The sequence below is a fragment of the Otolemur garnettii genome, unplaced genomic scaffold, assembly GCF_000181295.1.
Source record: "Otolemur garnettii isolate 467f Iridium unplaced genomic scaffold, OtoGar3 scaffold00091, whole genome shotgun sequence".
In the NCBI taxonomy this organism is placed as follows: Eukaryota; Metazoa; Chordata; class Mammalia; order Primates; family Galagidae; genus Otolemur; species Otolemur garnettii.
The window spans coordinates 6,139,694-6,150,333 of NW_003852486.1; the positions used below are offsets into that span (position 1 = coordinate 6,139,694).

A 10,640-nucleotide genomic window follows, 5' to 3' on the forward strand; every position below is an offset into this window, starting at 1 on the left:
GGCGCCGAGCCAATGCATCATTTTAAAACATGTCCCAGAAACAAATCTTTTGTGCACTAGCTGTGGCAATATCTGAAAGCCAGATATTTCTGGATTAGAGTCTCAATTCAGCCATTTCCTCCTCAAGAAGCACCAAGTACATACCCACCTTTGCTTCCCAGTTTCCATGCCAACCAACCATTACCCCTTTGGATGGGAAGTAAGAGGCTAAAAAATACTTCCTATAGGACAACTGCAAAAGAATAAAGTTAGTCCCTGCCTTCGTCTGTTTTCTGCTCCTATAACAGAATATCATAGAATGGATAAGAAAACAAATTTATTTCTTATAGCTCTAAAAACTGAGAAGTCCAATATTATGGTGCTGGTATTTGGTGTGGGCCTTCTCATTATGTCGTAACATGGCAGAAATTATCACATGGAGAGAGGGCACAAGTGTGCTGGTTCAGGTCTCTTTTCACAGTCCCATCATAGAGATCCCTTCCCTGATGACCTTTTCTAATCCTAAATATCTAAGGTAGCACCTCCAAATAAAATCAACATATGAATTTGGAGATTACATTTCCAACACATGAAATTTGGGAGCACATTCAAACCACTGTAATCCCCTACTTCATATCATCTATAAAAAATTAACTTAAAGTAAATCAAAAACATAAATGTAAGCTAAAACTATAAAATTCTTAGAAGAAAATACAGATAAATCTTTGCAACTTTAGAACTGGCAAACTATTCTCAGATATGAAACAAAAAGCACAAGCAACAAAATATAAATAAACTGGACTTCATCAAAACTTTTATGTTTCAAAGGATGTTATCAAGAAAGGAAAAAGACTGCTCAGGTGGAGTGGCTCATTCCTGTAATCCTAGCGCTCTGGGAGGCCGAGGCAGGTGGATTGCCTGAGCTCAGGACTTCAAGACTAGCTTGAGCAAGAGCAAGACCCTGTTTCTAAAAATAGTCAGGCACTGTGGTGGGCACCTATAGTCCCAGCTACTTGGGAGGCTGAGGCAAGAGAATCACTTGAGCTGAAGAGTTTGAGGTTGCTGTGAGCTATGATACCATGGCACTCTAACAAAGTAAGACTCTGTCTCTAAAGAAATAAATAATAGGGAAAAGATAATTTACAGAATGGGAAACTATAATTGCAAATCACTTATCTGATTGAACTCTTACAACTCAATAATAAAAAGACAACCCAATTAAAATTGGGGAAAAATCTGAATAATTATTTCTTTAAAGATTATATGAAAAGATATATATACATGTGGCAAATAAGTATATAAAAATATGTTCAACAAGTCATCAAGGAAATGAAAATCAAATCCACAAACCAAATACTTCAATTCAAAGAGTATTTCGGGCCTGGTGTAGTGACTCATACATATAACCCCAGGGGTTTGGGTAGTCTAAGGTGAAAGGATCAACTGAGGCCAGGAGAGCAGCCAAAGTAACACAGTAAGACCTTATCTCCATAAAAAAGTTAAAAAATTAGCCAGGTGACATGTGCCTGTTGTTCTGTCTACTTAGGAGGCTGAGGTAGGGGGATTGCTTGAGTCCAGGAGTTTGAGGATGCAGTGAGCTACAATTATGCCACTGCACTCCAGCCTGGGCAACAAAATGAGACTATTTCTTTAAAAAAAAAAAAAAAGATTAAAAACAATATTTCCTTTTAAAAAAACCATGAGTGGATTTTAAAATACTAAAGAAATTTCAGTACAGACGGCACATGGTTCTGACAGAAAACATGAAGAAAAGACTTCTGTTCCTATCTGTGTCTTCACCTTCCATTCAGAATGTCTGCCAATCCTGACACATGCCTCCCATGCCTGCCCCCATCCACCACCATCACCATTCTACATGGGTCACTGGTGACAGCTTAGATACCAGGTCCAGTGGGTACTGGTCAGTCCAAGCTAAGAGACCTCTAGTGGCATCACACAAGTCCTTAATGCTCCTCTTGGCCTCCTTGCTATTCTCCTTCCTACTCCACCTCAAATCCCTGTAGCCCCCCTCCTGCCAGGCACAGGCTGGGGCCAGGAGGGAAGGGGCTGTGCTCAGATCTCTCTCCTTCACACGCTCTACCACTGCTGACCAGGACACCACAGCATCTTCCAGCACCTGGTCACTGGACCCCATCCTCTCCTCTTTTTCCCACTGTCATAGTTCAGCTTATTCTGTGTACCCCTAGATGCATGAATGGCTTTTTCAACCTCATGTTTTACAGTCCTACTTAAAACATCTGAATGGCTCCTTCTCAACACTGGATACAGGATGACCCATCTCAGCCTGGCTATGGTAGGCTAAATGATGGCCCTAAAGATATCTAGCCCCAAGTTCCTATAACCTGTGAATACAGCTCCTATAACTTGCGAATATTACCCAAATATGGAAAAATAGACTGTTTAGATGTGATTAGGATTTCAAAACAAGATTTTCCTGGATTCTACAGGTGGTCACTAAATTCAATCCCAAGTATCTTTATAAGTGGTAGTAAAAGGGAGATCTGACTGTAGAAGACACAAAGTAATGTGATCACCCAAGTAAGATGCTACACTGCTGGCTTTGAAGATGTGCAGATGGCCATGAGACAAGGGATGCAAGGTCTACAGCTCTTACAGCTGGAAAACACAAAGAAATGGATCTTCCTGTAGAGTATTGGTAGGAAGGGTAGCTCTGCTGGAACCTTGATTCCAGTCCAGAAAACTGACTTTTATAATCATAAGACTACATGTGTGTTGTTTCAAGTTGTCATATTTGTAGTAGTTTGTTACTGCAACCACAGATAACTAATGCACTAAACCTATAAGCCCTCTATTTCTGGTCCTTTCCAGCTGTGATGGTGAGTCCAAGATGGCCACCAACGATCTCTAGCCCTTGTGCACTCCTTTTCTACACTGAGCAAGACTGACGTGTGTAATTAATAGGATGCTGTAAGTGCTGTGCCAATGACAGTGCATTCAGAGCCCAGGTCATGAAAGTCATTGCAGCTTCTATCTTGCTCTTTCTTGATCCCTTTCTCTATGGGAAACCAGAACCAGACATCATGCTGTACCCGTACACCCAAGCAGCTCCACAAAGAGGTTTCCAAAGAGAACTGAGGCCTCCTGCCAACAGCCATGTGTATGAACTCTGTTGGAAGTAGGTCCTCCAGCCTCACACAAGTCTCAAGTGGCAATAGTTAGGCTGACATCCTGACTGTCACTTCAGAAGCTTGGGCCAGAACCACTAGAAGTCATCCCATAATTAGTAACTGTCAGAAACTGTGAGATATTTATTGTTGTTTCAGTCCACTAAGTTAAGAGTTATTTGTTACACAGCAACAGATAACTAAACCATGGTAACATTTCATGCAAATTTAGAATAACACAATTCTGAAAAACCTGCGATCTAACATTATCAATAGTCTGATTCTGTGTACCAAATCTGAAACAATACAAATCCCCCAAAGAACACAAATACAAAAATCAAAGTGTACATAATTTCAAAGTTGCAGAGCTTAAGGAAATATAAATTATTTTTGGTTTCTGTCATGTGTACGCGGCACCTTATGAACACGGGGCAGCCAGTGTTGGCGCTTTGATGGCCAGACAGCCGGGCAAACATCTGCCGCCTGTAACGCAGTTCTCCACTGTCCCGCCAGGGACGCCCAGGCAGCCGCTGCCCTTACGCTATCTTGGCGCGTCACCCCAAAAGGTCACGCCCCACCCTCAAGGCAGCGGCTCCGCGGCGCCTGAGTCCCCAGGGTGTCCGCGGACTCTACGCACCGAAGCGTCTCGGTGAAAGCGCTCGCCATCTTGGCGCTCGGCCGACTACGAGATGCTTTTACGGTCATTATAAGAAACAGCCCTTTTCTGGGGGTGCAGATCTGTATGCCGGGGCGCAGAACGCCCCGCTGGGTACGAGGGGACCGTCCGCGCATGCGCACTCAGGGCCAAGTGCCCCGGTTCGAATCCCGCCTCTGCTCTTGCCTCACAGGGCCAGCGCCCCAGTTTCCCCGCGTGTAAGGGGTATCATGGCCGCGCCGTTTGCGCCGCGCGTCGCGATATTAAAAGGTCGGTCTCCGTAGGAGACGGTCGGCCCGGCCCGTTGTTACCTGAAGCCCTGCCGCCGGTAAGCCCGCGGCCGTCACCACTGCTGCGGCTTCTTCCTCGGGGTCCATCCTGTACTAGCAGGTTGAGAACAGGAGTCCGAAGCTACCCCCAAGTCACAGAGCCGCCTAAGACTATAGGACCACCCGACTCGCCGCCCGGCGGACAATGGCGGCGACACTGACGCCGCCGCAACTACAACCCCCACAAGGCCGTGCGGCAACCCCGACCAATGGGAGCCTGCGCTGCCTGCTTCCGACCAATGGGAGCGCTTTGACTGCGGGCCAATGGGAGCTCTCGACGGGTGAGGACGCTCCTTGCTCGCGGCTGGAGGCCCAGTAATCAGGGTGAATCTCTGGCAAACCCGAAGAGCCGAGGGATCAACTCTGCGTCTACGCTGTCGGGGACGCGAGCAGAGTAGTGAAGCTAGGGCGGGACCCGCGCTTTTGACCGAGACGTGCAGGCAGCAGACCCGGGCCTTTCCCTGCGTTGCTCTACATGCACTTTTTACTCTGTACGCGCACGCATCAAAATTACTCAAACATTTAAGCATTTTATTAACATAAGAGAACTAGAGGGGGTCGGCTATTAACTAGAGGGGGGAACGGGGCTTCAAGGCTAAGTTGTTTCTCTCCGAGTGGGGTGTTTACTTTGTTAATACCCTTTTTTTGTGGACTTGTTAGTGTCCTTTAATAGATTAGAAAAGAAAAATGAAAAAGCTGATGTTGGGCCGGGGGCGGTGGCTCACGCCTATAATCCCAGCACTTGGGGGTCCAAGATGGGTGGACTGCCTGAGTTAGGAGTTCGAGACCAGCCTGAGTAAGAGCAAGACCCTATGTCTAAAAAAGAGCCAGGCGTTGTGGTGGGCGCCTGTAGTCCCAGCTACTTGGGAGGCCGAGGTAAGAGAATCGCTTAAGCCCGAGAGTTTGGGGTTGCTATGCACTGTGATGTCACAGGAGTTCTACGCAGGGCAACAAAGTGAGACAAAAGAAGAAAAGAAAAATAAAAAGCTGATGTTCAAGATGCATTCAAACCCCAACAAATTTCTTTCTTTCTTTCTTTCTTTTTTTTTTTTTTTTTTGACAAATTCTCACTCTCTTTCCCTGTGTTGAGTGCAGTGGCATCATATCTCACAGCATCAAACTCTTGGGCTCAATCGATCCTCCTGCCTCAGCCTCCTGAGTAGGTGGGACTACAGGCATCCACCAAAATGCCCAGCTAGTTTTTCTATTTTTAGTAGAGATGAGGTCTTGCTCTTGCTTAGCCTGGTCTCCAACTCCTGAAAAGCAATCCACCCCCCTTGGCTTCCCAGAGTGCTAGGATTACAGGCATGAGCCACTGCCTTTGGCCAACAAATTTGCTTTTCGTTAAAGCCCAGGCATGGCATGGATATAGAGAACACTCCTTGGTAACCTTTAATGAGTAAATTATATAACCTAATGGTTTGTGCCCTCATGTTAATCTAAAATAACTAAAGTAAAATATACTAAAACCCAGGCATGTTGCAGGGAAGAGAGCAAAGGTATCTGCCTTCCTCCATGGGACTGATGGTGAAGTGGGCAGGGGCAGGAATAAACCACAGTATGACCACTTGCACTGTGCTAAAGGGTGAGGATAGTAGTCACCAGTGAGAATGAAAAGCTGGCTTCTAAGGAACCACATTCTCCCATCCCTTTTCTCCCTTCTCTGTCCTGGGCTCTCTGCCCTCAGGCCCAACACATTCAGCAGTACCAGGAGAATGAGCAGGTGTTAGGACAGTTAAAATTTATGGGAGGTCACCATTTTGGAGTGAGTTCCTGCCCTAGGCCCCAACAGGCCAGACCAAACCAAAATGGAGTCACTTGTGCTACATGCCACATAATCAAATGGAAACTTTAAGAAAGCAAGTAGATCCCGAAACAGACCAGTTTTTCCTGAAAACAGTTTCCAGACCTACCTGAGTCAGTATAATAAGGAAGGCCCCTTGTTTTAACCCTAACAAGAGTGTTAGCAGATGTTAACCAGCCTTTCCCCTATTGTTCTGCTTCCTTATTCCCACCTTAAAAAATCCACTGTTCTTTCATTCTACTTTGCAAATTGGAGGCTGCCTCAATTCATGAATCATAAATAAAAGCCAGTTAGATCTTTGTTGTAATTTTATCTTTTGACAAGTTCAACTTCACTCACCTGAACAGGTGGCAGTGTTGCTGTGGAAAACATGGTTCAGGCAGCATTCCAGGAGACCAAATCTGGCTTTTATTGAGAGTCTAAACAAATTTTCCAGAAAATACCCATTCAATGGGCAGAGAAGTTACCAGGAGGATCTGTTGCCTTCCCCTTAGCAGCAGCCTCCAGTGGGTGTCCAAGGTATCTGTTATCTTCTTAGAAGCCTGTAAGTTGGCTCAGTGCCTATAGCTCAAGCAGCTAAGGTGCCAGCCACATACACCAGAGCTAGTGTGTTCAAATCCAGCCCAGGCCTGCCAAACAACAATGACAACTACAACCAAAAAATAGCCAGGTGTTGTGGTTGGCGCCTGTAGTCCCAGTTACTTGGGAGGCTGAGGCAGGAGTTGTTTGAGCCCAGGAGTTGGAGGTTGCTCTTAGCTGTGATGCCAGGGCACTCTACCCAGGGTGACAGCTTGAGGCTCTGTCTCAAAAAAAAAAAAAAAAAAAAAAAAAAAAAGCCTGTGTGTTATTTTGGAACCAGTCACATAGGTCAACTTTCCTCCTAGTTTCCAATGGTGCTGCATTTGTAATGTTGGGATTGTTTTTTCTTTTCTAGCTTGTTTTCCTACTTGATTTATCTATTTTGGCTATTGTAATAGTTCTCAAAGTTTGGGTCAGGGGGGTTTCCAAAACTCTTTCAAGAGATAAGTGAGTTCAAAACTAAGCCCATAATAACAATGAGATGTCAACTTTTTCTTGAATTTTCATTCTTACACATGTAGATTTCCAGAGGCTATTGGACATGTAATGTAATAGATTAAAGGTACAAACAGCTATGGAGAATTCAGCCACCTTCAGTCAAGCTAGACATTAATATTTTAAAAAATTGGCTTGGTACTTGTAGCTCAGCGGCTAGGGCACCAGCCACATACACCAAGGCTGGCAAGTTCGAACCCAGCCAGGGCCTGCCAAACAACAACTACAACAACAACAAATAGCTGGGTGTTGTGGTGGAAGCCTGTAGTCTCAGCTACTTGGGAGGCTGAGGCAAGAGACTTGCTTAAGCCCAGGAGTTTGAGTTTGCTGTGAGCTGTGATACCACAGTACTATACTGAGGGCAACATGGTGAGACTCTGTCTCAAAAAAAAAAAAAAAGATTTGAAAAAATATAATGCAATGCAACTCTTTTCAGTAATTTTTGTTTTAGAAAATGTATTTCTCACCAAATTGGTGCTTTTTTAAAATGATACATTATATTAGTTTGCCAGTACTGTGGGAACAATATAGTGGGTGGCTTACACAACACAAATTTATTGTTTCAAAGTTATGGAGGCTATAGCCAGGCGCAGTGGCTCACACTCATAATCCTAGCCCTCTGGGAGACAGGGGGTTGGTTTACATGAGCAAAAATTAAACACTGTCTCTACTAAAAGTAGAAAAGGCAGGCATTGTGGTAGGTACCTGTACTCCCAGCTACTTGGGAGGAGGAGGCAAGAGAATCATCTGAGCCCAAGAGCTTTGTGTTGCTGTTAGCTAAAACACCAAGGCAGTCCACCCAGGACGACAAAGTGAGACTCTGTCTCAAAACAATTTTAAGAGATAAAATAAAATAGGCAGCACCTGTAGCTCAGTGGGTAGGGCACTAGCCACATACACCAAGGCTGGCAGGTTCGAACCCAGCCCAGTCCAGCTAAAATCAACAATGACAGCTGCAACAACAAAAAAATAGCCAGTTGTTGTGGTGGGCACCTGTAGTCCCAGCTACTAGGAGGCTGAGGCAAAAGAACTGCTTAAGCCCAAGAGTTTGAGGTTGCTGTGAGCTGTGACGCCATGGCACTCTACTGAGGGTGACAAAGTGAGACTGCTTCTTTTTTTTTTTTTTGAGACAGAGCCTCAAGCTATCACCCTGGGTAGAGTGCCATGGCTTCACTGCTCACAGCAACTTCCAACTCCTGGGCTCAAGCGAGTCTCCTGCCTCCGCCTCCCAAGTAGCTGGGACCACAGGCGCCCACAACGCCCGGCTATTTTATTTTGGTTGCAGCCATTATTGTTGTTTCGCGGGTCCAGGCTGGATTCGAACCCGCCACCTTAGGTGTATGTGGCTGGCGTCTTAGCTGCTTGAGCCACAGGCACCGAGCCGTGAGACTCTGTTTCAAAAAAACAAAAGAAAATAGGTGGAAGAAAGTGGTTTTAGCAGTCGGGAAAAAAAAAAGTACAAATCTGGAGTTTGGCCATTAGAAGTTATTTACAACAATGGGAAAAAAAAAAAAAAGATAAGAAGTTGTATCACATGACAGACCTCCCCTCTCAACCTCAAAGTCAACGAGAGGGCTTTCTTCCCAATGTATTGCTACCGCATGCCACTCTGGGAACACAGCAAAGGTCTATAATTTGAGTGGCACTTCATATTTTCCTTCCAGAGACCCTAGTCCCAGCCTGGATTTGCCCAGTAACTCTGTCTCTCAAAGGATGAATGTTTAACCCTCATTCTACTTAGAAAGTGAGATTAGCAGCTCAAGCCTCTTAAGTTCCAGTCTTGTTCTGCTCAAAAAGAAAAGGGATCTAGGCTCAGCGCCTGTGGCTCAAGTGGCTAAGGCACCAGACAATGACAGCTACAACCAAAAAATAGCTGGGCATTGTGGTGGGTGCCTGTAGTCCCAGCTACATGGGAGGCAGAGGCAGGAGAATCACTTGAGCCCAGGAGTTGGAGGTTGTTGTAAGCTGTGATGAGCACTCTACCCAGGGCAATAGCTTGAGGCTCTCTCTCAAAACAAAAAAGAAAAGAAAAGGGATCTGAAGAACATCCCTCATCTATGGAAGGGGATTGAGGAACAGAGAGGAGAGGAGAAGTGACCCAGGCCACACAGCAGGTCAAGGAAAACTCACTAGTATCAGTATTCATCTTCTCCAGATTCAGATTTCCCCCCTAATCTGCACCTATCTTCTCCACCAGCCTTCCAGCACCCAAATGAAAACAAAACTCCATCCCACATTTATCACTGAACAAACATTCACTCTTAGGTAATAGGAACTGTCTCACATTGAACAAGACAATCCTGACCCTCATGAGCTGACCTTCCTGGGGGATGGGTGGTTAGAAACATTTATTTTTTGAGACAGAGTCTCACTTTGACACCCTTGGTAGAGTCCCATGGCATCATAGCTCACAGCAAAATCAAACTCTTAGGCTCAAGTGATTGTCTTGCCTGAGCCTTCCAAGTACCTGGGACTACAGGTGCCTACCACAATGCCTGGCTGTTTTTATAGGTGAGGTCTCACTCTTGCTCAGGCTGGTCATGAACCAGAAACATTTTTTTTTTTTGAGACAGTCTCAGCTATCACCCGGGGTAGAGTGCCGTGGGGTCACAGCTCATAGCAACCTCAAATTCTTGGGCTTAAGTGATTCTCATGCCTCAGCCTCCCAAGTAGCTGGACTACAGGCACCTGCCATAATGCCACGCTACTTTTTTTGTTGCAGTTGCCATTGTTGTTTTAGCTGGCCCAGGCAGGGTTCAGACCCACCAGCCTCAGTATATGTGGCCAGCCCCCTACCCACTGAGCTACGGGTGCCACCCAGAAACACTTTTTAAAAACCAAGTCTTTTTATGTCATATGGTATCATTCAGGATGGAGTTTTGTTGAAGTGACACACAAGCCCTAAATCTCAGTGACTTGTCAGTTTAGCGTTGGTATCTTGCCAACACTCCCTGTCCCATGATGTTGGCAGTCAGGTGGACTGGAAGTGGGTGTTGTCCTGCTCATCCTGACCACTTCTGGAGGTAGCAGGCACTGCTGCAAACATTGCTGGTCACAGATACCCACCAGCAACCTCCTGGCTTTGTCTCCCCATCAGCCTCTGCAGTGGCCACCACTCAAATGTGCTGAGTTTCTTATATGTGCTCTGTGGGATGAATGCCCACATGAAACTAGCTAAATGAAATGTGCTCTTTTAATTCCAGAAATTGGATGAAAAGACTTATAAGTATTGTGCATTTTGTAGAGTCCTTGCTACCTGGGAGAACATAGCAGGACCTGCAGGAAAGGTGTTCACAGCCTCCTGCATGGAACTCTGACTATGCGGTCAGTCAGCCTGCCAGATAAGGGTTGATATGGCCCATTTGTGCAGGAGATATGGCTCAAAGGTTGATGTGAGTGAAAAACTCCATCATAAAAATGGGTGGCCTCCAAACCACAAGAAAACAGAGTCATTGAGCCTGTTTCACGGGAACTTAATTGAGTATATGGAAGAAAAAAGTTTTACTTCCCTGTTTGTCCTGACCTTTAACTTTGACAATGAAAGTCAGATAATGCAGGGTTGCTTTAGGTCTTTAGAGGAATAGCTTGAGGCTAGTCTTAAGATGGTTATCTGGCTCGGCGCCTATAGCTCAACCGGCTAAGGCGCCAGCCAC

The 10,640-nt window shown here is 45.5% G+C and overlaps 2 protein-coding genes across 2 annotated transcripts in view; both read right to left on the reverse strand.

Annotated features, from left to right (window-relative positions):
- The window catches only part of ZNF8 (zinc finger protein 8), a 12,322-nt gene extending 8,109 nt beyond the window's left edge, over positions 1-4,213 (reverse strand). The window contains exon 1 of the mRNA XM_012808523.2: positions 4,092-4,213. Coding sequence (XP_012663977.2) covers positions 4,092-4,157 — 66 coding nt within the window. The 5' untranslated portion in view covers positions 4,158-4,213. The remainder of the gene's footprint in view (positions 1-4,091) is intronic.
- Positions 4,214-10,312: 6,099 nt separating this feature from the next.
- Positions 10,313-10,640, reverse strand: part of LOC105887485 (zinc finger protein 544) — a 4,943-nt gene continuing 4,615 nt past the window's right edge. The window contains 1 exon segment of the mRNA XM_023516382.1: positions 10,313-10,321. Within this exon segment, the coding sequence (XP_023372150.1) occupies positions 10,313-10,321 (9 nt within the window).